Consider the following 26873-nt stretch of genomic DNA (forward strand, 5'->3'; position numbering starts at 1 on the left):
TTTTTTCAAGGTCCGATCGGTCGCAAAATAAAAACCCGCGCAAAAATCGGATGAACCTTTGCGAATATGTGTTGTGCAGCGTCTCTAGTATGGCATTCAATCACGCTGTGTCACTTCGTTTAGTTCTGAACACGCACGTAAACATGTCTACAACAATAGCATCTCTCGCCAAGTGTGAAGTGCGTGTGGTAATTTGATTTCTTCAAGCTGAGGAGTGTAATGAAGCTGAAATTCATCAACAAATAAGTAATGTGTACGGTGAAACTTGAATGAGTGACAGCAAAGTGCAACAATGGTGCAGGAACTTTAAAGCAGGAGATGTTCATGATGCAGGCGGTCAGGGAAGGAAGCAAGTGTCAGCGGATGATCACGTTGAGCGAGTGGATGAGGCAATTCGAGAAAATCGTCGGGTCACAATTTCTGTATTGAGTGATTTGTTTCCTGAAATTGCAAGGTCAGCTCTCTACACCATTGTGAGTGAGAGACTTCAGTACCGCAAACTGTGTGCTAGATGGGTTCCCAAGATGCTGTCCGACCATCACAAAACAATGAGAATGGATGCCTCCCTAACGTTTCTCCACCGCTACCACAATGAAGGAGAAGATTTTTTGAACAAAATTGTCACAGGGGACGAGACATGGGTCCATTTTGAAACTGAAGAAACAAAAGAACAATCCAAACAGTGGATGCATTCTCATTCCACCAGTAAACCAAAGAAGTTCAAGCAAACTGTGTATGGCTACTGTGTTCTAGGACCAGAATGGCGTCCTGTTGGTGGAATTCATGGAACATGGCACGACCATCACTGCAGCCTCATATTGCATGACTGTTCAACGTCTGCGAAGAGCAATTCAGAATAAGCAGAGAGGAATGTTGCCATCTTGTCTTTCTCCATGACAATGATCGGCCGCACACTGCAGCTGTAACAAAGAAGCTCCTGCAGCGTTTTCGTTGGGAAGTGTTTGATCACTCACCATACAGCCTGGACTTGACTCCATCCGATTTTCACCTCTTTGCTCACATGAAACGCTGGCTAGGAGGACAACATTTTGGTACAGACATCGAGCTGCAGACCGGCATAGAAACATGGTTGAAAACACAGGCCGCTCTGTTCTATGATGAGGGTAGTGGAAAGTTGGTACCACGCTATGACAAATGTCTAAATCAGAGTGGCGACTATGTAGAGAAATACCGTAACTGTGTAAGTACTTGTTACAAATAAAAAATTTTTTATTTTCACTGTGGTTTTAATTTCGTGACCGATCGGACCTTGAAAAAAAAATAACCCTTGTAATATACCACATTTAGAGAATTTCTCTATTTAGGAAGTAAAATTACAAATGACTGATGAAGTAATGTAAACATCAAAAGCAGACTGGCCTAAACATAGTCAAGAAGTGATCACATCTAGAAAATAAGTCTTCTAACATCTAACACAAAATTAAGAATTAGAAAGATATTATTTAAGACATTTGAACAGAATGTAACATATTATTTTGTGAAGATATGGACAGTAGGAAAAACAGAGCATGTTATTTGAAAATCTTTGAAATGACATGTTAAAGGAGAATATTTGAAATTGAGTAGGTTATTAAATATAAAGTGAAGAGTTCTTATGGCAAACAGCAAAGGAGAGAAGTTTTTAGTATAATTTTAATCAGGAACCAATTAAGTTAATGGGTTATATTTATCCAGTGTGATAATAGGGTAAAAATTAAAATCTATAGAGGAAAACAAGGATTGGAAAAAAGCAGATAACTGCGGAGTTTTTATGATTATGTTGATATAAAAGATTAGCATAAAACACATAGAAATGGAAAATAGCAGTAAACCAATCAAATTACTTCAATAAAAAAAGTACTGTATACCACAGAAATATTTTTTTTTTAATTTCTTTAAAATTCTTAGGTTTCTTTTTGTTAAGTTTTGCTAAATATTCCAAAATAACAGTTTAAAATTATAATTACAGATATAAGAGAATTGTTTGATAAAAACTACTAAGCATTTATCACTTTCTTAATTTTTTTATTTTTTTTCTTACAGGTTGTTAAAAGATTATGGAGGTTTTAGTTTTGAAGAAAGATCTAGAAGTTGTTTACCTAAAGGATTTCCATCAGATATTCCAGGAACATGCTACTTTTTGTTGGATTATAAACACTGTGGAGTTCCTGTTAATTCTCCATTGTCGGACCATGTTAGTGCTGGAATGTCTACTACAGGAGTATTTAATAATACTATTTCATAAAATCTGAATTCATACTAATTTAATTAATTCATTAACATAATTAGTAATATGTTAATTTATTTATGTAATTAACATTTCATGATAATTTATAATAGTGAAAATTTAACTAACTGTATAATTTAATTAGTATTTTAATCATACTGGAACATTATATCAATATATTTTGTTATATTGTTTGCAACTTATTTTTTTCTTAATATAATACACAACGCAGATGAACTAAATTAATTTACTTAAATATAGTAGCCAAAATTAAATTAACTGATGTCCCTTACTGTGGAATTAATTTAAATCAAGCTTAATTTATACCTCAGACAATGTGAAAATGGTTTATTGTAGATCTATACACTTGTGTACACAAGGTGACTGTAAACATTTTCATAGAAATACGTTTCAAGTGTAGATAAAAAGGCACCCATCATACATCTGTTGTAACATGCTATTGTATATTTTACAATGTTTTGTGAAAAAACTGTTGAAACTTTTTCTGTCTAAATACAAAAATAAGTCTATTATACTATCCTAAATATATAAGTTCAACTAGTATCAACATTTTTAACAATGTTAATAATTGTTAAAATGTTTATAAGTTAGAAAAGGTCTAAAACTATGATAAGGTTCAACTACTGAAATTACTGTTAAGGCTCTCAAAGTGTTTTTTCAAAATGGGTAAATGAATACTGCTTGTAAAAGTATTGCCTGCTGATTGAACCAGTTTATACAATTCACTGTTTCTCAGTAGAATGGGTTATTAATTTATTGTTTTACACTCTCTTTTCTGATGTTTGTTATGATTGTGTTTCATGTAAAGCATTTCAGGTACAAGACACCAATCAGTACTGTTTTCTTTTAGAGTAATAATGTTCAATAAACAGCTAGTCTGTAGTGAACAGATTGAAGGTGTCACTTGTGAGATATCAACTTCATTAAGTGTTTTAGCTCCATTTCACTGGGTTTGGCAAGCTAATATGCAACCATACATTTTGTTAATGAAGGAAGCAATGGGAAGCCTCTTCTCTTCTCATTGTTTCTTATAACATTGGCATGGGATCTTGTTATTCTTCAGAATGGTTAATGTATAGTAATTCATGTCAGAACCAATCATCCTTCTTAGATGGCTTTTTGTAGAATAACAAAAAGATGTAGTTTCTAAAAAGTAGCCTTTGCATTTACTGTGGTTGGTAGTTGATCGTTTTATTTGCCTCTGTGCCATCATGTCACTTCTCATACACACTTCTCATATCATTAAAAAATAACTAGTTTTAGTCATCATTAGTGGCTGTCAACTTAGGTTCATAAGGCTTTGATTTCCTAGCTTTATATGTAGTTTAATATCATTAATAGATAACTTTAAACAATAGACAGTTTTACAATTTCAAGCCCTTAAAATAGAAATTATTAACAAAGCACTCTAAGCAATGGGCACTTGGCACAAAGGATGAGAAAGCATTGGTAAAAATAATTTGTAGATTTAATTTTTATATACAATACATAAATATATTGTACTTTAAATAAACTAATTACATTTCTATGTTTTTAATAGCATGTTCTTGTTTATGTGAAAGCATTCTATATCTACAGAAACTTAGAGAATAATATGAGTCTTGTTAGATTCATCACCATTTGCATACTGTAGTTGATTTTTGTTTATTTAATTAAAGTTTAAATAAAGTTTATTTAAAAAGAAGCTATTCACTGTTAATGAAAAAAAAGATAAATATCCATTTAAAAGAATAAACTAATTATGATGAAAATGTCTCTATGAAAGAAAGCACAGTTATTCTAGATTTTGTACCAATCCTTCATAATAAAACAATAATAGTAATGGGAGTTTCTGGAAAAAAATCATGATAACAGATACCAAATATTGTATCATGAACTGAACCAGTGCAGTATGTCACACCTATAAAGTAGTTACTGGAATAAAAAGTGTGACCCAATTTCAAGGAGGCATAATATTTAATTTCTCATTTAGAAAAATATCTTATCTGGCAAGTCCAACAACAAAAGAAAACTTTATTTCAGATACAGTAATTTTTATTTAAAAAAATAATCATCTATATTTTATTAGCATCATTTTTAATTTGTTTTATGTTGAAATGAATTATATTAATTGACAGAATGTATACATGTAATTTTAAACTCATGTTTTTTTTTTTCTATTTTTTGAGAGTAATAAAACTGAGTGATATAAACATGTATCAGCCATAAAAGAACAATTTTATTTTACTGTAGTGTATTTCATATTATGCATTGTAGACATATTGTTTTTCCTATTAGTTATTTCATTATATGATAATTTATTTGCAGAATAATGTTAAAGATAATGCAAGTAAAATTTCATCACAAAACTATAAGATGGTTTTTCAACCCTCTCCCCTCTCTAAACTACAGACATTTTCAAACACTGACATATTTCTGATCCCAAAACTGTACACTATTCACTGTTTGCTTTTATTTTCTCCAAAACCAAACTTAGTTTAAAAGTTAGAGAAGTAATATAATTAAGTTTTGTTACAGAGAAATCATATTTTGCCAGTAAAATAAATTTTATCTGAAACACATTATTTTTATAATAATGCAGATAACCCACAAGTAATAATTCACTCATTTTACCTCACCTAAGCCTTATAATACTTAAATTATATGAATCCAGTGTACATGGACAATCTATTGTTTTGTTACTTTCTGAAAATTTTTGTAAGGCACTTGACATCATTAGAAAAATCTTTGGTGACTCCATCAGTTTTGCCTGGATTTGTAACAAACTTTCATCAGTCTATTTTATTTGAACACTCAAAATGGATATGGTTGTTAGCACTTCCTATCTCCTAAAAACCAAATAGTAAATCTGTGTGGGCATATGTGTGTCACTGTGTCGTCTGGATAAACATTTGAAAAGTCTTTTTCAATATAAACACAAACAACAAATCATGCTTAGACTATGTGAGAAACATCTGTATTTCCTGCACATTTAATGGTGCTTGTGTAATAAACAAATTAATACATTATGTATTAGCAATCTCACTACACACACTTACGGACAAAATTTTCCTATTAACAATATTTATTTAAATATTATCCAACAGGTTTTAAAAATCAGATATCAGTTGCATGACTTTTCAGTCATATTAATTTAACTATAACTAAAAAAATATTGCACTATTACACTATTTATTGAAAGAATATAAAATTTTAAATTAAAAACAGGAATTTTTATTTAGAAAATAAAGTTTATTACACATAACCATATACAGTGTTATTTAATTAAATTAATAAAAATAAATGACACTTATTCTTTTTTTTAAAATTCATCATTGTTAATGTTTCATTCTTTTATAAATTGCATGTAATACACGTTCATGAATAATCATAAATTTAATTATTACTATTAAGTAATTATTATTAGTCCTCTATTTTTATACATGATTTAGCCCTGTAAAATTATATAACATAAGAATCTTAGGTTTGAATTTATGATTTTCACTTGAAACCTTTATATGCATACTATAAAATTGCAGGTGTTTTTCTCTTAACTGCACTAGGAAATAAGTTAAAAATCTATTTATAATTAATACACTCTACATTTCTTAATATAGTACTCAGTAATATTTACAACCTACCAGAAAAGACACAAAGAGATGCAGCCTTTATTTAGAATCCAAGCAATGTAGGTTTCTTTTAACTATGTTCATTGCTCACTTATAATAATAAATATTTAATCATTTAGGACTTTCAATGATTTAAAATTAAATTATATGAAAAAATTTCCTTCCAGAAGATATTTTTTGTAACCTAACCTAACAGTTAGGTTACAAATAGTTTTGTTGTTAATGATCTTTAAGTCATTAGAAAATAATTTTAGTATGCAATCAAATAATATATTTTATCTATATTTTGTTAGTTTATTTTATAAATTGTATTTATCAAATTTAGTGTGTTTGTAAGTTTCATATTCAAACAATTGAAATCATAGCTTTTATGTGCAAAATTTGTATTTGTATTTAATACCCATATTTGTGTCTTATTTCTATCAGGTGATTTGTAAATGTTGAGTATCTTTTTGTGTACTGCTTATATAGATTTTTTGTAAAGTGCTTACAGCTTGCTAGATGTACCTACCAGTTAGTGTGATCATTGCACTTTAATTTGTATAAATCTTAGTTGTGTTTGTCATTGTAGGTTTTGTTAATTTGTTATATCATTTTGAACATTTTATTTTAGTTTTATAAGCAACAGATAACTCTACTTTTTAACATTTTTGACAATTTTATATGGTTATTTTTTATGAACATGAGAAGTATGTATCTTCTTTTGCTTAACGTAGTTTGATTTTGTTCTGCATTTCATAATGTTTTCTATAAGTATGAATAGATGTATCAGTAACCTTTATTGTATATATTACTGCATTGAGTTCTTCAGCATAGTAATTGGCTCATAATGGTATATGGATTTGGTGATATAACCTATGAGAAAGCTTCATGTTTGTGCTATATAAGGTGACTATGTGCTGTATTAGGAAAGTTATAATAGATTTTTTTTATATATTTTAAAAGAGTATCTATTGTTTATTTTAATATGATGATATCGAGGAAGTAAAGTAAACTGTTGTGATCAAATTCTGTTGTAAACTGTAAGTTGAAGTGTAAGCCTATGGACCTATGAATCATGCTCTTATAAGCTGAAAGTTTATATAAAGTTGGTAGTTGGTAATGGGTTATGAATAAGTTTTTAATTTTTGGTTTATGTATATGTTGAAAGTTAGTTGCTTTGTTAATTAAGTCAGCAAAGTTATCTGGTTATTGTAATTTTAATATTATGGACTAGTCAATACATTCATTTTAACTGAAGATAAGAGTGATAAGATAAGAGTAAGGTAAGAAGAGTGTTCTTTAATTCTGTACTTTGTGGAGTGGCTGAATAAGTTTATATTACATAATTATTTAAAAATATAAAAATTTAATTTAAATAAATTAATAAAATATATATAAAGTGAATTCTGATTAATAGGACCAGCGGTTATTCAGAGCAGCTGTTGTTTAATTTGGGCGATTTTGTAAAAGCAGAAACATGTTTGTATAATATATGAAAAGTTACATTGGTTTAACAGCCCGAAATGCCACTTATATGGCCCACTACTTTGCTTGCTTCTTTTTTTTACAACTAAAATAACAGTTTTATTAGTGATGTAAGTTGTTTAATTCTATAAGTCGTTATAAGAGATGTAAGTTGTTTTAAATGCTATAGGGAGGAAGGTAACTTTTCCTTAACCACTAACATTTTGTATGTACTAGTCTGCACAGTTTCAAATTGTGTGGGGGTGATAATGAAATAATCAAAATGATTACTCAAAAACTGGATGAAGTTGAAGATGATGAAGACAAACTTGAAGTAAATTGCATATCCACGCAAGATGCATAAAAATTCATTGAAAGATGTCAACAATATTTTATGCAAGAAAGTAGTGAAGGAAGCCCGCTAACAGAACTGCTAGTGTGTGCCAAATTTTTAGAACCCCAGGTAATGAAAGGGAAGTGGTTGACCAAAATATAAAAATCTTTTCAAAAAATTTACTGAATTAGAGTCATTAAAGTACATATTTTTTAATTTTACATACCATAAAAGGTAGTCATTATTTTGATTTTTTTCTCTGATGCTTTTGTTACTTATCTCATTTTGATTTTGTTTATTAAGCTTTATTTTTTATTAATGATGTAAGATTACAAAACATTTTAATCATTTTGTAATTTAATAATGTTGTTTATGTTAACTTTAATACTTAGAAATAAAATTCCAAATAGTAAGAAGTTAAATCAGATTTAATAATTGGTATATACTGCTGTACTGTTTTTTTTCTATTTCCACAACATTTAAAAGAAAAAGAAAAATAATTTTTCATACGTTACTTATCATCTTACTACACATGAATATGCAATATCAAACACAGAGTATACGTACAAATATTAAAAATAATCAATAGTATTAATAAACTTGATGTTTTGGAAAAGTATCATATTTATAAATATAAACTTAAATTATGCACTTACGAATGGATCTATAAATTTTGAACATAATAAACTATTTAAATTAGCATATACATTCTAATAGCTAGCTTATAATTATTACTTAATTCGGCTGGTCATGATAACTCTTAGATTTTACTTGTAACAATGGTAAGGTATTTACTGATTTTATAACCAATGATGAAGAATCCATTGATTCAGGTAAGTTATTATATAAAATAGTAAATTTATATTAATATGCTATTTTAGTGTCTTAGTAGATGTTTTTTATTAGTTTATTAATTATTAATTACAAGATCTAAATTAAATTTTTAAAAATGGATACTTGTTCATACATATTTTTGTAGTATCAAGTTAAAAAACTCATCAGTTTCATATCTAATGTAACAATGAAGTTTCATATAGAGTAAGTTTTTTAATGTCAAACATTGACCTCTTATAAAAAAAAAACGTTGTTTATTACAGTTTTTTTCATTATACTACTTTCAATTTCAGACCTTTTACTATGGTATTGCTGTCTTCATTGTATTACATTAAAACACATACTATTTGAAAAAATACATCAAATATAATAACTTGTGATATTTTTAAAATTCAATTTTGGCATATTCTGATAATTTTTGTAATATTCACACTCTACAAAAATTAAAACATGATTTTCTATAAACTCACCTTCACAAAAGTTTTAAGTTTCAAAACTTGGCAACAGTGTACCAGAAGAGAAGGGTAGAGCTACTAGAAACTGTGTAACGATAGAAAACAAATTTAAATCAATGTTATAAAACTATTTTCATATAAACATTACTCTTGTCGTAATGAAAAAATTTAGATAATTATTAAATAAATATTAGCATTTTTAGCAAAAACCTTAGTATTTATTTAAAAAATTATCAATTTTAACAAACAGTATTTTTGAAGAACCTAAACTTCACAATTTATAGCTAATCAGTTGAATAATATTGAAGCATTTTCCTAATGTTTACTACAAATAATTTGTAATGTATTTCATAATTATTTAATGTATTTCACAAATACATTTTGATGTACATTTTACTCAAATTTAGTAAAAGATATCGATCAGAATTTTGATAATATACAGGATAGAGATTATACTACATGTGCCCATAATGTAGATTATAGACTCGTATTGTTTAACACTAAAAAATTTAACTAAAAATTTATTGTTAATGATTAACTTATAGACAATCGATTGAAAAAAATGTTAACTATGCAATAAACTTTAAGCAAATATATTATATTAGTTTTTGGTGATATATGTTAGAGAACATACTTTTGTGTTTTAAGTTAGAAATAATGTGCACTTTTTAAAATTCATTATAATTTAAGTAGAACACTGAATTTGACTGTATAAAAGTAGAGGACCATTTATTTATAATAATGCTTTAATCACTGAAATATGTAATACATGGGACCATTTAACTTCTTGTTTTATTTCTTTTAATTATAATTAATGATATAGTACAGTCTCAATTATTTTAAGTATTGTAAATCTACATTTATCAAAAATTAAAATTATTAGAAATTTTAAATGAATAACAAAAATTTAACTATATTGTGAAAAAATATTATATTAATATGATTATAATATTAAGTGTCACAATTTGTATCATTTAATGCAGTGATTTCCCAACTATGCGCCATGACACCCTGGGAAGCCACAGCCTCTTCATAGGGACGTTATGGAATATTGTAAAAAGTTTCATAATTAATTGAGCCAAGACATTTATAATTATTAATTTAATGTTAATAAAGTAAAAGATAATGAAGATACATGAGTTTTATTTATTTTTATCACTTATTTACGAGTAATCATACTTTTACTTAGGATAGGGCGCCATTGAAAAATTTTAATTGAATAAGGCGCCATGACTCAGAAAGGGTGCTGCGACTTGGAGAAATTTGGGAACCACTGATTTAATGTATAAATCTTGAATTCCTTCTTTTTTTTTTAGACAGGAATTCTTCTCTCATACTGCAAGAACGTATAATCAACAAATAAAATATTACCATAAGTCAATGTAGTACACCAAAATGATATTTGTATCGCACAACGTATGGGACGTATGGGCATCCTGGTGATTTTGTTTGTTTAACAAAACCTATCTCAATGAAAGTTTGGTGCCAAGAGTAAACTGTACCTCTACTAGGCTTCCTACTGTACTCTCTATGAAAATTATGTTGAACTGCAATTGCTAAATGCAAATCATGAAATCAAGACACAGCGAACACATTCTACACCAGTAAATGTATCTTTAACAACACTGGTGACAGCGCTGGTGGTCGAATTTGATACTAATGAACTGCATGAGTCAAAACTTGATGTGTTTTGCTATGAAATGATACCTCAACCGAATCTGTAAGTTATCTAAATAAGTTTTTATATGCTTTTAAAGTTATGAAGTCCTTTTTGAATCGCCGGTATTTTATTAGTTGGTAGGCCAGTCCATTTTTCTCTCGTTCTTGTTTGATTGGCTTCTTTGTCTGAACCATTAACTTAAATTATTTCTCCCATTTTATTAATATCACTTTATTAAATAATAATAAAGTTTATTTTAATTTTTTTTTTTAAATTTACATATTCATCATTATTTATACTAAACAATATTTTTAAACTTTTATTTTAGGCATTGAAATTTCTTTTCTGTTTAGCCTCTGGAATAACTGTAAAGTATTACTTCAGAGGATGAATGAGGATGATATGTATGAATGTAAATGATATGTAGTCTTGTACAGACTCAGGACGACTGTTCCTGAGGTGTGTGGTTAATTGAAACCCAACCACCAAACAACACCGGTATCCACGATCTAGTATTCAAATCTGTATAAAAGTAACTGTCTTTCAAAATCACTGAAATCGCAATGACAAGTTAACTGCTGGACCAACCTGGTGGGCTGTTTACAGTTTACTCATTATTACTTTATAAAATCTAAATTTTACTTAATAAATTTCAAACTATAACAGTCTGCATGAAAGAATTAATTATAGTCCTGCATATATCTACTTCCAGTGTCACCACTTGTCCAAATGAATCAGGTAATTTAATACCATCTCTTAGTGTAATCAGAAGCGGGCAGGATAATGGAGAATTTCAGATTTTATTCTTATTGAGTTTTAAACTTAAATATATCCAGATCATTGGAAAATTTAGCTTATATTAATTGAGCCTAATAATGTTTTTTTTTTTTATTAATCCTAAATAAATTAGATTATTGAGACTATACTATTAAAAAAAAAAAATTATGGTTGTATTTTTTTTATAAAATTACAATTATTGTTTTTGAATTTTATAATTCTATTTTTATGTTTAAATAACATATTTAAATTATTCTTATTATCATACATATATATACCGTGAAATTAAATATCCTCTTAAATATTTTTCTTATTATTAATATATTCTAGACTTACTTAAAAACAGGTTGGCCCACATAAAAGGAGCCTGCTGTAGTATATATTTCTTAAAGTTAATTTGTAAGTTAAATGTTTAAAGTTTCCAAGCGCAGGAAATGTTTGTCTTTCATTTTTTCAGAAGTCATTGTATAATATATATCTTGCCAAAGATTGCTCCATAGCCTTAAAATTACATCACAACAAACAACCTTCTGTTAACAAATAATTGTAGACAAATGGTTAATATGATTGGCAGAAAACCAATCACATGGCTGGGGTACTGTGGTTTAAAAAAGTACCAAGAACATGGAATGTGGGGTCCTTTTTCTTTTCTTCTGTTCTTTTAATCATGATTCTACCTTTTGAGTATGTTAATTTCCAAGATTAGTGAATTGTTAACCGATATATCTTTGAGCAGAGACTACACTGTAACTGTAAAATCAGCATTTGCTGATAGTTTTAGCAGAACAAATTGTTGGGTTCAATATTTTTTTGTTGCTGCAATAAATATTGATATATACATCTACATTTTTTTTTATGAGTATGTTGATTAACTCATACTGTTTGAGCTTTTACAAGAAGATGGAACATGTCGTAAATCTTAAGGACATTAGTTCATATACTTAGAATTTTCACCACTGAGAAGGTTACCAATACAAAGTTATGACTGCCTCAATCATTTCATTTACACCTTTCATTTTATTTACATATTTTTATTTAGAAGAAGTCATTAATACTATACACAAAATTTCTGTTGTTGAAATCCAGTTTTTTTTTTTATGAATATGCTACACTGCATAGTCTTATATCCATATTCTGGTGACAATTTTTTCCCACATGTAATGTAAGGTAATATACTCTTGAATTTCCAGTAAAAGCTCTATAAAATTAATTGTAATAAACATATTTAAAATTAAATCAACTTTTATATAGTAACAGGGCTGCTTTTATTTGTTCCATCCTGTATTTGCTGTACATAACAAAACTTTGTTTATTTATTTAATTAAACTTTATTTGTAAATAAACGATTATTATTATTATAGATTTAAGTGGTGCTGAACTAAACTACTAATAAATTTTAAAAAATACTAATTTGTACTTTGTATTTAAAATAAAGATACTATAAATGTATATATTATTAAATAACTAATTAAAAACTGTGTTTTTTACAATTATATATTATAATTAATGCTGTGTTGTACTAATATGGATAATCATATAATAAATATGGTTTCTGTTGTTATGTATTACGTGTACATGTCATAAACTATTTATTGATTTTTTTTCTAAATAATTATTTTCTTTTAGTGTAAATATTATTAAATTTATTTAATAAAAATTTTAAGTTGACTGCAAACTTTGATGTTGTAAGTTGTTGTAAATTTAAATAATTGTTGGTTTGCTGTAATTGATTTATCAATTGTGTGTATGTCTAATTTAATAAGTATTTATGTATTAGAAACATGTTCTTATTTCTAACAGACTGTTATTTATCATTTAAAGAAACTTTTTTTTTAATATACCTTTTTGTAGAGGTGTATATTTGATTTATTTAATTTTAAATTAAAAAAAAAAAAAACAGGAAATATACAAGTACCTGATTTTAAATTGTTTTAAAATTTTATAAAACTATAAAAATGTAATTTTGTATGTAAAATTAAACAATTATTGTAAATTTGTTATACATCAGTTCATGATAGAGAATACAAGGTGCTACCCAAAAGTTCAGGGAATTTTACCATAAAAATAAAATAGTTTACCATAATTTATAAGTCTCCTTCAAAGTAATCCCCTTGGGCATTGATACAGTGATCCCAGCGTTTTTCCCATGATTCCATGCATCCCTGGAAGTGTGCAGGTGTAAATGTTCAAAGCACGTTCTGCATTTCTTCCTGAATCTCCTCTTCAACAATAGCCTCTCGCACTTTCACGATGTTTTCCAGTGTTGGACTTGATGGTCTTCCTGAACACTCATCATCATCGACTGTCGTTCATCCATCTTTGAATCGTTTGTATCACAAAAAAGTTTTACTTGTACTCATAGCATTGTCACCAAATGCTTCCACAAGCATGCGATGGGTTTCTGCACCACTTTTTTTAAGCTTGAAGCAAAATTTGATACAGGTTCTTTGCTCTTTAAAATCTGCCATGTAGAACTTCACCGAAGCAGTAGAACACAACGTTACACAACCGCACAAAAGTCAACAATGCAGCCTCTCACCGTCACAGCTGTTGAAACACTGATTCACAAAGAGTACTGTTAGCCACATCTAACGGCAGCAGATTGTACCAGCAATGGTTCGCGTGCGAAATTCAAATTCCCCAAACTTTTGGGTAGCACCTCGTATATTACTGATTTTATTTATGTATTTACTTCTACTTAATAATAAAATACAGTAGATTCCCAACTAGTTGGCTCACTACTGTTTGGTCTCCGTATTATCTGACCTGATTAAAAAATAATAATTCTCTGTAATAAAATAAGGAATAATTTATTTTGCCAAGTCATTACAAGCAGGTATTTGCTGCAGTCCTTCTATGTGCCATGTGCATAACACAAGTTGAGATATGCAAAGCGTGGATTTCCTCCACCCTGCTGTCTGCTCTTCACTACATCAGTTTTGTATCAGATGTCAACAAGTGCAGAATACGTTCACCACAGTTCCTGGTTACATTAGTAATTTTTGTTTGGTATGCTTTGTTGTTTTTTTTTATTAAAGATTATAAAACGGGTTAATGGATAAATGAAAAAAGGTTGTAGTGACTATAGAGGAGAAACAATGCGCTCTTAACTGACTAGTTTATTGCAAAAACTATTGTTTCAGAGTTAAGATCGGGAAGAAAAATCAAGCAGAAATTGAGAAGTGGTGTGCTGCTTAATTTAGTGAAAGTGGAATGAAAGAAAGAAAAATTATCCTGAAAGGTAACCATAAAGAAGTTGAGGAAGCTTTATTTTTATGGTTTGAGCACTTAAGAGGATAAAGCTGGCCTGTTGCTTGGCCAGTACTGCAGGAAAAGATTATAATTTAAATGATAAGTAGAAGGAGAAGATTCAAAATTAACTGCTGGCTTAATATCATCAATTCAGCAGTAGATCATCGTGCTAATTGGAGGAACTGGGCCAAATGGGCAATTGTGGAAAATTTAAAACTTGCAAAGGAAAGGATTACTGAGGGGGTTTAGGGTTCTGCTTTGGTTTTTCCACTACAAGTTTTATTGTTGTTGTGTTATATTATTAATGTTTTGTATTTAGTGTTAGTGTTGTTACTGTTATTGTGTTTTAGTGTTCTTGTTTCATGCTTTTTGTTTTATATCTTGTGTTGCGTGCTGAACTCTCTTTTATCTATTTCAGATAGGTAACTCAGTTCCTTTGTTACCTTGTAGTCCATTCAGTCTTATTTAAGACTTGGAATGATGTGTTTTGTTTATGAGTTCATGATAATAGTACACCAAAGAGAATGTCACTTGTGGAATTCACATCGGTGGCAACCTGGCTGAGGCTAGACTGAAAGATGTCAATGCCGAGGTATTGAAGATGACCTTCAGTTAAGCCCATAAAGGGTAGGTATGGAGGGGATGGCAAGGTGACTGAAACTGTCACATAGAGGGTATCTTCCCCTATGAAGACAGGATGGTTAGATCATTAGAAAAAGCTATTTTTAGATTTATGATTTTTTTGTTTCCTGCAATTAAGTTAGACATTATAAAATTTAATTTAAAATGTGTACAATATTTTTATTTTTTGGACTTCGTTTTTCTGTAATAAATTTTTAAAACAAGTATAATGCATAATAAACATTTACAAAGTACTGGCCTTTACTAAGAGGTCAAAGATTATGAATAAGAGTGAGTTTTGGTATAAAAAGGATGTTTCTAATGGTACGAGTGGGGCAGGAAGTGTTTATTTATAGAACTTCGGCCTATCCAGCTTTTTTGTTATTCAGCCTGTCCTCTCATCACATTAGGCTGGACAGTTGGGAGTCTACTGTACAATTATTATTTTTGTATGTATAACCGCAATTACTTCTTTTTTTTTCATTGTTTTACCCTTGCTGTAATTCCCTTGATTCATTTATGCAAATGGTAAAGTTTTTTTAATGCATATATAGGAATAGCATATTTATTATTAATGATCTGATTTATGATCTATTTACTATGAATAAACTACTTATTTATTGTTATAGTGTAATTAAAATAACAAAATAACTTCTTCGTTATATGATTAAACGAATACTCATAATTTTATTTCTTTTTGATGGAAAATTGTGTGTCAAGCCAAATTTTCATAAAACCAATTTTTTTTCCTATAATATGTTTTATATAAACTAACAATAGTTGTGAGATTACAATAATAAAATTATAAATTATTTAATAAACATAATCTCTACACAAAGGTATAATTTTTATTTCATAATCATACTTTGTAAATTTACGTTATTATATAATATTCTGAAAAACTATATGCTTAAGATGTGTTCTTATAATAATGCATGAGTAAGTAGTTTATGTATATAAGTAAAAAGAATAAAAAATAGCCTATGTACGTAAATGTTATATGTAGATAAAAAATTATTTTAAGAAATTCATCAAAATACATTGCATTTGTTACACTTGTTCATGTTAGTTATTATAGTGCTTTATGAATTGTGATTTATAAATATATATAATAAATACTTGGAAAAATATTTTAAATAAAACAACAGCATAAAAAATAAACTTCTGTTATCACTTACTATGTGTATAACTTGCTAAAGTTAATTGTTTGTCACATAATTAAATAATTTAATTATTATAATGTTATTAATTACTCAATTGTTGTTATATATTATGGTTTATTCTATAGCAATATAATTATATTTAATTAATTTATTAATACCTTACTTATCCTAAATCTATTATAAATAATGTTTTGTTACTAACTTAACCTAACCTAATCTATTCCAGTCTCACTGGCCTAACCTGAAACCTTATTTTGTTGTTTATTTCCCCTCTCCCCCACATATTTTATTATTTTATAATCTCAGTTTCTGTTATATAATAATAGCTCATCATTATGGCTGTATTAACGTATAATTATCATAAATTCTCTAATTATTATAGTCATCACAATTGAAAGAGATTGAAAACTATTATATATAGAAAGAAAAATAGTAACGGTTGTCAGAAATTTTAATTTGATTTAATTTTATTTTTACAATAATTTATTTTATATATTTTTTTAATTACAGATGTATCACTACAGATAAAATTACACTTCTTCAAGTTCTTTTAAAGATGATTATTTTCTAATGCTTTATATTGAAGTGATTAAAAGTTTAAAATAAACCACCAAACTAGAATAATTAAAAATAGGATGTTATTTAATATGAATAAATTAAAAAAAAAAAACCTTTATATGATATATAATTTAAATACCAATTTTAATTATCACAAAAAAAATCATAAATACTGCAATTTTCAATAACACAAAACAATATGATTACATGTAAGTACTTTACGCTTAGCCTAATTAAAGCCACATAGTTTTTTCTCCTCTTATAATGAATATAGTTGTAATAAAAACAGAAAATTAATTTAATTTCTTAACACCAAAACTTTCAACCAATTATGAAAATAAAACTCAATTAAGCAATACTTTGATCTGTACAGTTGATAAAGTTTTTTTTAAGTAACTTTGACACCAATAAAAGATTAAAAATGTAATTTTTTTTAATAGGGATATAAAAGAATATGTATTAAAAAATTAGTTGATGTACAGTTAAAATTAGTACAAATGAAACAAATAAGCATACAAAAAATAATATTAATAAATGATAATAAAACATTTTCTTTAACCTAATCATTTTACTAAATATAAACTATATCAGTAAAGGAATAATTTTTTGGAATTTCAATCAGAAAAATAAATAATAGTCGTAATAACAATAAGAATAACAGAATTGAGTGAACATCAATTTTTTTTTTTTACAATAATCTGTGAACATATAACTTATTAAGAATACTGAATAACTTACACTACCCACTTAATGGTCATTTTTCAGTCAAATAAATATGAACAGCATCCAGTAAAACTATTCTTGTTAACTTCAATATTCACAAGATTTAGTTTTATTTGAGAATTTAATATTATTTCACATCCTCTAATTTCCAAGATGTTACTCCCTGAGAAGATGTCATTGTTACACAAGTATCTGGTTGCAGTGGTATATAGTTTTTCACCTTCCCCAAGAAATTACATTATTTACTTTTTTTTTAAATGAAGTAAAATAAATAAAAGCTTTTTAATAATACTGATTTATATATATATGAAAGCCAATAAGAAATAAATTTTGTTAAAAAAATCAGTCAGGACATTTATTACAAATCTATTTCATCAAAACACTTAACTGATTTAAACATCAGTTTAGGAAAACCTATTAGTCGGTATGTTGTTATTACACAATGATCTACATACTAGTAAAAAATGATTAAGTTAATAAATTGATTGATTAATTAAAATTAAAATAAATATGACAGAATTTCTTTTATTTATTCCAGGAAATTGAAAAGTTAATTTATCAGCAAAACAAAAACCAGTCAGTGGGTATATAATTAAAATGATAAAAAACTTAGACATTGTCATGAATTATCAAATATGTTTATCATGATAGCTGTAGAACAATTACCAGATGTTTGGTCATGTTTTTATAATAAGGTGGATTATGCTAAGTCAGATCTAGTGTGCCTTAGTATTGCTTAAAGAAATAACTGTTTCAGTTGGACCTGCATATGTTAACAAGCCTCCATTTTCATCAAGCTACAGAAAGGTAATTTTCATTTTATATCCTTGTTTTCATACTCCTTAATGACAACTAATACATTAACAATCTCTATGTTAATAAAGATTGTTAATGTATTTACAAAAAATATTAATGAATTACAAAAAAACTGTTTTTATCTTTGTAGGTAGCATATCTAGCTTACTATAATATCGACACAGTAGTAGCAGTAGCAAATTATGAAATAACCATTGAGGTAGTAAAGCACTTTATGTCAACTGCCCACAGTGATGGATATTGTGCATTGCATATTATTTAATTCCCCAGCCGTTTTACTATGTAACACTGCCCAAATACTGTGAATGCTATTTTTTTTTAAACCCGTATACTTTTATTTATGAAAATAAAAGTACTATTTTCAATCAGAAAATAGTAGCGAGTTAAAAAAATTTGTAAAAATCCATCTGGGTTGAATTATGTTTTAGGCTGATAGTCAACATGTTAACAATTATTTAACTCTTATATGATTTTCATGTTTGTTTAAATCTTACTTCTTGAAAAATGAAAAATTTTTAATTTATAATCTTTAAATCTTACTCTTGACTAAATGGACAAATTTCTTTTTCTTTTTTTATTTTGTTGAGAAAGTTCCTTTGTCAGTCATATTATATATATATTTTTTTTTTGAATAAATTAAGTGAAAGAATTTTAAATGAAAATAACATTGTCTACTTAACATGATTTGTAAAAAATTGTTCTGTTTTTTATTATCTTTAAATGCTGGATTATTAATAATTATGTATTGGGTGATGTCATTCTGATGTGTCAAGAATTTTCTCACAAAAAATTAAAGAAAAGTATTTGCAAAATTTTAGGCGATAAAACATTTTGGATTAGTTTTTATTTTATTAAATTTGTTATATTGTTTTAAAATACAATAAAAAAGTTATTTTTCCACTTTCCATAGAGCCTTAACTCATGTTCAATGTCAGTCAGTCTATGTCATTTTTTTTGCATTTATTTCTAATTTATAAAAACATAGTAGCTCATCTTTGTATTTCTTTTGAATACAAACACATTTTTTTCATACAGGTACTAATTTTGTAGGCTGATCCAAATTTTAATTGAAAATAAAACTATAATATATAAATTAAAGAAACTTAAAAAAAAAACTACTCTAAAATGTAAAAAACTGTTTTACTTGTTGAGTTTTAACTTTTTAAAGTGGTGTTGAATTATAGATTTGTGCTCCATTTTTTCATTTGACACCAACTTTGAAAGTTTAAAATGTAAGAGGAATTGAAATAAGGCAATTTTATTTATTTTTAACTTCACTCGGTTATTAACATAAATGATACAAACTAATATTATATATTATTATTCATACTACTCTCTTTTGAATAATAAAACTCCTGCTTAAGTACAGTCAGTCATCATAATTCTTTATCACTTAAATAAAAAAAAATTATATTTATCTTATTAGTATTTATTATTACAAATGTAAAAAATAAATCAGTGTTAAACAATTTTGAAATAAACTATCGAAAAGAGCACTTACAAACTATTTATGAAAAGTAAAAATCTGCAGTGAAATGTGCATTTCTACTGTTACAAAATCATCATTAATAGTTTTAAAAAAAATTAGTAAAAATAAATATAATATCAGAGGAAAACAACAAAAAATTGTAAATATATACCTCATTATGAGTTGTTAATGTTGAGGTAAATCACAAAGCAAGGTTGGCTTTAAATATAACTTATATTCCCAGAACACAAAGTAATAATAATAGTATTGAGAATGCATCCTGCTCATCTCAGCTTAGATAAAGTAGTATCCCATGGATAACCAAAAAACAAAAACTTAATAAGCTATCACAGAAATGTCCTTTCGTATTACTTTTATTTCAATAAGAATTGAGATAATTATGTTACAGATTAAACTATATAAAATCCAGTATAAAAAATATTTTAAATAAACATAAAAGGATGATTACAGCAATTTTTTGTCTTAATAGTGATAATTTTAATCAAGATATCTTAATGATAAAGTCAAATGAGAATGTTCTTCAAAAAATTGGCTAGGTAGACTTGTCATAATGGTGGTTTAGTGTATAAATTTTTAATCATGAAATATTATAAGCAATTACCTAAAGTAGTAATTAAGTAGCTCAGAAACCATGAATAATTTTTGTTAATATTTTTAAGTTTTATTTTTCTTATAAAAATATATTTGTTTTAATTACAAATTAAAATTAAACAGTCAACTTACTTTCATTATAAAACAAATAATGCTGAACCTTTTTTTTTTAATATTGTAACTAAAGCTCTTGATTGGTTGAATCCATTTTTGTTATCGTTATCTATTTGTAACTAATTATATTACTTGTTTCTGTTAATGATATTGACTCCTAGTGTTACTACTGTCATCATACTGATGAATTTATATCATTTGCCTCTATTACAAATTCCACATGACTGCTTCTGTTTTAAATCAACAAAACTGTACCCATTTCCAATGCCCTCTCCAACCTTTGTTTATTTTTGAATAGAAATTAACTCACAAAATACTAACATTAACAAATTTTACAACTTTTATTTTTATTTGGATATTTTATCGGTAATAATACATACTGAGTGGACTGAATTAAGTGTTAAAAATTTTTATCTCAATAAAAATTAATTATTTAAGACTTCATTCAAAACTACGAAGTTTTTAAGAGGAAATAATCACAGTTTTTGTTATGCTTTGAAATAATTTTCAAGGATAAGCTTAATTTTGGTTTATTTTTAGATGAAAATTTCATTTTAAGTTTTCTTGTAAATTTTTCCTAAAGAAATAGGTCTGTTAATTTGTTTTAAATTAACTAATACTATGAATTTATGATGTTTAAAACACCTATCTAAGGTACAAATGACTTACTTACTTTTTCTGAAAATAATGATGTTCAATTTGCAACTAGTTCCTTCGGTGAACAGAATGGAAGGCTGAGTACTAATTCATTTTGATTGGCCTAGCATTGTGATATGTGGCTCAATAAAAAAAACCAAAGGAAACTCTATCATTTCTCGTTTTTCGTAGTAATTCATACAGATGAACTATTTTATTCTTGGGAATTACTGTGCCATTTTTCAGGAGTTATTTGCATCTCATTTCTTGTTACCTACAATTAAATGTTTGATAATCGAACTTTTAACATAAATACATACATTTTTTTTAGTAAATTCTTCTGTTTGAAACAAAAAAAAACATTTTTAATTTTTGTTTAGCCTCTATTATAAAATATTATTTTAAAACATTCAAGATTGACATTAAGTCAACATTATTGATTATGTTTATAAGTAAACAAAAATGAGCACAGTTTATTTATAAACTGATACATACACAAAGAAATGCACAAATAAACTTTACACAAATCAATTTAAAAAAAAAAAATCTAATTCATTAGATGAGTTAAACAAAGAACTCTTTTTTATTTATTTTGTAATGATCTCAGTCATAGTTTCACATACAGTTTAATGAAGAAGATAAGATGGATAAAAACAAAAGATAAAACATACCTAATCAGTCATAGAAATTGAATATAAAACCACTAGTTTGCATGTTAGTGACCAATCAGTATTATTGGCATAAATTCATGAAGTTTAGTTTGTAAGAAGTAATAATAATTTAAGATAAAACTTCATAATACTTTGTTTGGTTCACATACTGCATAATTTTAACAAAAAGGTATTTTTTAATTCAATTTTTTCCTATAAAAAATTTTAAAAAATTAAGTTTTTTATTTTTAAAATGGAAAAATGTGTATGAAATATAATGGCACTTTTTCATCACAATTTACATAATACAAGGTTTTGTTTTTTATTTCATATATATAGGATTTGAATCTTATGTTGTTATTTATTTATTTACGTTGTTATGATTTATTATGTTGTTATTATTAGAATACAAAGCCTGAATGATTCTGCTTTTTCCACATAAAATCTGACTACTTTTTATTTATAGAAATTTGGTTGTATAAACAATGATTACCAAATTAAATTTCTTGATGGAAGATGTCTGATGTTCATTAGTTATACAGCTTTATTCAATTTTTTTGGAAAAATGTTTTTAAAATGTGTTATTAACAAAACTGTAATTAAAATTTCAGTCTTTTTTTTTTTCAAAATTGTTTTTATTGCATTATTTGCAAAAGGTTTCCTTACTTTAAAAACCTTCTTATGTTTAAAAGCGAAGTTATTTTTATTGATAAAATTTTATATTGTTTTATCTTCACTTTCAATACAATAAATAGTTTAGTCCAGTGCTACTATTTGCACAATTATAATATTATATGTTGTACATATTGACATATTAATGATAATATCATTTATATCATATGTCATACAAATATGATAATTTAGTATTTTTCTCAGATCCTCTAAAGAACATTTTATTGTAATGGGTATTTTATAATTTATCTCCCAAATTATTTTTATTATAACAATGAAGCAATAAAAAAACACAAACTAGAAACATCTTTGTATTCAGTAAGATTTTTATTTAAGTTTTAAAATAACATCAAACAGGTATCTATCATTAGCCTAATAAATTCAAGCCCTTTCTACACCAAGTTCCATGTTTAATAATAATTTTTTGTGACCGAGCAGTTATTTCATCTTAAATGTTATATTTTAGGTTTTTCAAAGCAGCTGGAATTCACAAAGAACTCTACTTTTGATTTGATTTTTAAATAATCTTGAAGAAAGAATTCAGAGTATTGAAATATAGTAAAGACAGCAGCTAAATTGCACATGTCCTGCAGGACTAGCCTTTTCAACTTTAGTATAAAAATACCTTTATTGTTACTCTGCGGTAGTCCTCATTAACTGTAAAAGCATTTTTCTTACCCCATCTTCAAAGAAAATGATTCTAGAACATATCAGGACGGCACCTCATATCAAACTGTTACCTAATGTGGGTGTAGTGGCTCTTAAATGAATTTTTCTAAGGATTTTCTTCCCAAAAATTAAAAGTTTTTTTTATAACTGAATTATTTACTTTCAAAATGAGCTTTTTCCATAGTCATTTTGAAAAAATTATTGATTTAATGATCTAGAATTTTGCAGTAAGATGTGTTTACATATCGGCTGGACTTAGTTCTTTTACTACCTGTATGTTATGTGGAGCAGATGTAAATCAGTTTGTATTATTCTCTACAGGGACTGTCTTAGGATACTCAGTAGCTTGATTTATCTTCCTAAAAATCTTTCTTGGGTTTCTTGTACATTTTTATCAATATTCACATTGTTTTTACAAAGTTGAGTTTGATCAGAAATTTCTTGTATCCCGTCAAACATTAGTGCTTACTAATTTTCTTGAATTGAGTCACTAACTGTTGAATTGTCTGACCAATAGGTATATTTTTTTTGGGAGGTAAGATATATTGCCTTCAAAATACGTATTTTGTTGTCACAACTGACAAGTTGTTTTATTTTTCAAAATAAATCCTTAATATTGAATAATCTAAAATAAATTTGTTTAAAAGCTAAAATAAATATTATAATAAAAACAAATGATGTTATAAATTATAGATCACCTGTTATACAGAGTGGGCAACACAAAACCGCATAACATAACCTTTTTAGAATCGGTAGGTAATGTTGGAATGAAATTTTATGAATGATACGGATAAATTAAATAAGAAAAACATAAAAAGTAACTTAAATGTTTCATTTATTTACAAAAGATATTCAAAATGACCACCGTGGGCATCAATATTCTTTTATGCTCGACTGATCATATTGAGAGTCGTCTGACACAAAACGTTGTTGTCAATTGCATTTATTTCTCATTGAATGTTCACCTTCAGTTCATCAATATTGTGAGGATTAGATGCATAAACTCTCTCCTTTAAGTAGCCCCAAAGGAAAAAATCACAACTAGACAACTCTGGGGAACATGAAGGCCATCGTCCTCTGCTTACACCTTGTCTGTCTCCTTCAGTTGTTGCATAGTTGTAACATGGTGTGGTTTCAATTTTAATTCATCAAGAATTTTACAATATGTTTATTTAACACCAAATTGCTGCGGTAACTTGCATAGTGATTTTTTTTGACCTAGCAGTAATTCTCCTTTCAATATCGGTAATGGCCTGTGGAGTCCTAATGGAAGGTTGCCTATTTCGTTTTGCATTTGAAACCAAACCAGTTGTATGCCTTTTTTAACTAAATTGTGTATGCTGCTCTTCGCTAAGATACAGGAATTCAAACATTTTTTACGAATACTTGACATAATTCTTCATACGATCAAGAAAAAATATAGCCCTCAACTGTAGCTATCCTCTCCTGGATTGAATAAAGCATTTTACACAAACACAACTGCACTGACATGTAACCACCTGACAAATGGCAGCAACAATCAGTAGTAACATATACATCCACTAGTCGCGCTAGTTGTGTGAGAGTCTTTCATAAATAGTGGTGGATAGCGGTTTTATTATGGATTTGGTTTTATGTTGCTCACTCTGTATTAATTTTAATTATTTCCTTTTTTTTAATGAAAACTTATATGAAACAAACATTTCAGATGATACACTTTTCATATTGTAGGCTAGACTTCAGTATTTACAAGTATTTTCTAACTTATTACTTGTATCAATTGAATCCTGTTCTTTCAGAATAATCAGTGCTTTAGATGAGATCTTAATGTAGATTATAAAATATTGTAATTTTCATTAGAAAATTGGTTACACAATTACCAATTTGTATTACCAATTGTTTATTTTTTTTTTTAATTGTTGGTAATACAATTTTTTTTCTAATGAAAATATTTTCATTAGAAAATATTTATTGATTTCTTTAAAAAGACTACTTTCTTAAGTATATTACTACTTATAACTTCTTTTTTTTGGTGGAGAGGGCATAATAGTATATAGTTTTTCTATAATGATTATTTAGACAATTTAAAAATGGATTACCTTTCTAATTTAATAAAATTTGGTTACAGCCTCTTTGTAAATTAATATTAATTATAAAGACTAATGATATTTCATAATTTTTTACTAATAATTAAAGTTTTTGTTATTCTGATTTTTTTTCACAAAATGTACCCTAGGCACAGCTATTGAATTTTGAATATATATTATCATCTTGCTTCAACTATTGTTTAAAAGTAGAGTTATGTTCTAGATATTATTATTAAATTTGATCCATTTTTATTAACAGTTTAGTTTGAACACTTTTATTTTATATTAACATGAAATGTATTAAAATTTTATGACTTGAGTCGCTTATTTATTTTAATAAACTTTTCAGGAATTAAAGTAAAGAGAGAAAAAATATAAATCATAAATTTGGCAGCCCTGTTTATCTATTTCAAGCTTATATAGCTTTGGTTTCAACTGTAATTAATTTTTTTTTTATATATAATTTTATACTGATTTTTGTTCTGTATATAAAAAAAAAATTATTATAGTTATTAATTAAAATACTAATAGAAATGCTGCACAATTAAAATAATTATACTGTAAATTATGCTGAAAAATTATATGATGTTTAGGAGGGAAGAGAAATCATTAATATTGTTACAATCCAACGTAAGGTAAACTGCAGTATCTTCTGTATTCTAAATAATATTCATTTTATGAAAAACTTTTAAGACTCTTGCTACGCAATAAAAATTAGCAATATCAATATACTTAATATAATATGATGTTAATACATATGTGGTACTTTATAATGACTTACATACACGACTATATTAATAATTTATTGGGCTTAAAACTGTATTACCACATTATAACTTTTAGTAGATTACTGGTAATTTATTTTTTTGTATTGATTTATTTCAGTGCCCTGTATTTCTTTTAATAAATATTTATTGTACTATGATTACAATTAATATTATTATTTATTACAAATAACCTTTATTTTTAATCCATTTTGGTATAATTCTCCTAATTCCCTTGTGTATCTAATATTTAATCAAACAAAACAAGCCCCAGTTCGAACTTTTTCTTTGGCATTTTATGTATAAGACAGTTGCAGCAAATAATTGTTCTAAGTTTTATGAAATTCTATGGTAAGACTTCTTACTAAATGTAGGACAATGTATGTTATGTATATATATAATTTTTCGTTTGATTTTCTGTTTCAAATTGATGGTCAATATAGCATTTGAAAAAAACATCAACTGTTAGCTCTAACTTATATGCTTGGTGAATGCTCAGTATAAATGTTATTTTAAACATTAACTTTATTGAATATACTCAGTTAAAGAATCGTAAAAAAAACTTCGTAGGAATTTAATGGATGTACTTTCATGACAGTCACCAGTTAGTACTATAGATGATGTCACACAATAAAATTATTTTTATTTACCTTCTGCAATCAACTACAATTTACAATTCTATTTTAAAGAAATCAGTCTATTAAACAGATTTCTGATTCCATCACAA

The 26873-nt window shown here is 26.9% G+C and overlaps 2 protein-coding genes across 2 annotated transcripts in view; both read left to right on the forward strand.

The window, feature by feature from the left end:
• Gycalpha99B (guanylate cyclase 1 soluble subunit alpha 2) overlaps positions 1-2376 on the forward strand; it is a 426360-nt gene extending 423984 nt beyond the window's left edge. Inside the window, exon 12 of the mRNA XM_075378887.1 lies at positions 2044-2376. Coding sequence (XP_075235002.1) covers positions 2044-2245 — 202 coding nt within the window. The 3' untranslated portion in view covers positions 2246-2376. The remainder of the gene's footprint in view (positions 1-2043) is intronic.
• A 5209-nt stretch (positions 2377-7585) lies between these two features.
• Positions 7586-26873, forward strand: part of LOC142332443 (arylalkylamine N-acetyltransferase-like 2) — a 45805-nt gene continuing 26517 nt past the window's right edge. Inside the window, exon 1 of the mRNA XM_075378888.1 lies at positions 7586-7636. Coding sequence (XP_075235003.1) covers positions 7586-7636 — 51 coding nt within the window. The remainder of the gene's footprint in view (positions 7637-26873) is intronic.

The sequence above is a fragment of the Lycorma delicatula genome, chromosome 11 (genome assembly GCF_047948215.1).
Source record: "Lycorma delicatula isolate Av1 chromosome 11, ASM4794821v1, whole genome shotgun sequence".
Lineage (NCBI taxonomy): Eukaryota > Metazoa > Arthropoda > Insecta > Hemiptera > Fulgoridae > Lycorma > Lycorma delicatula.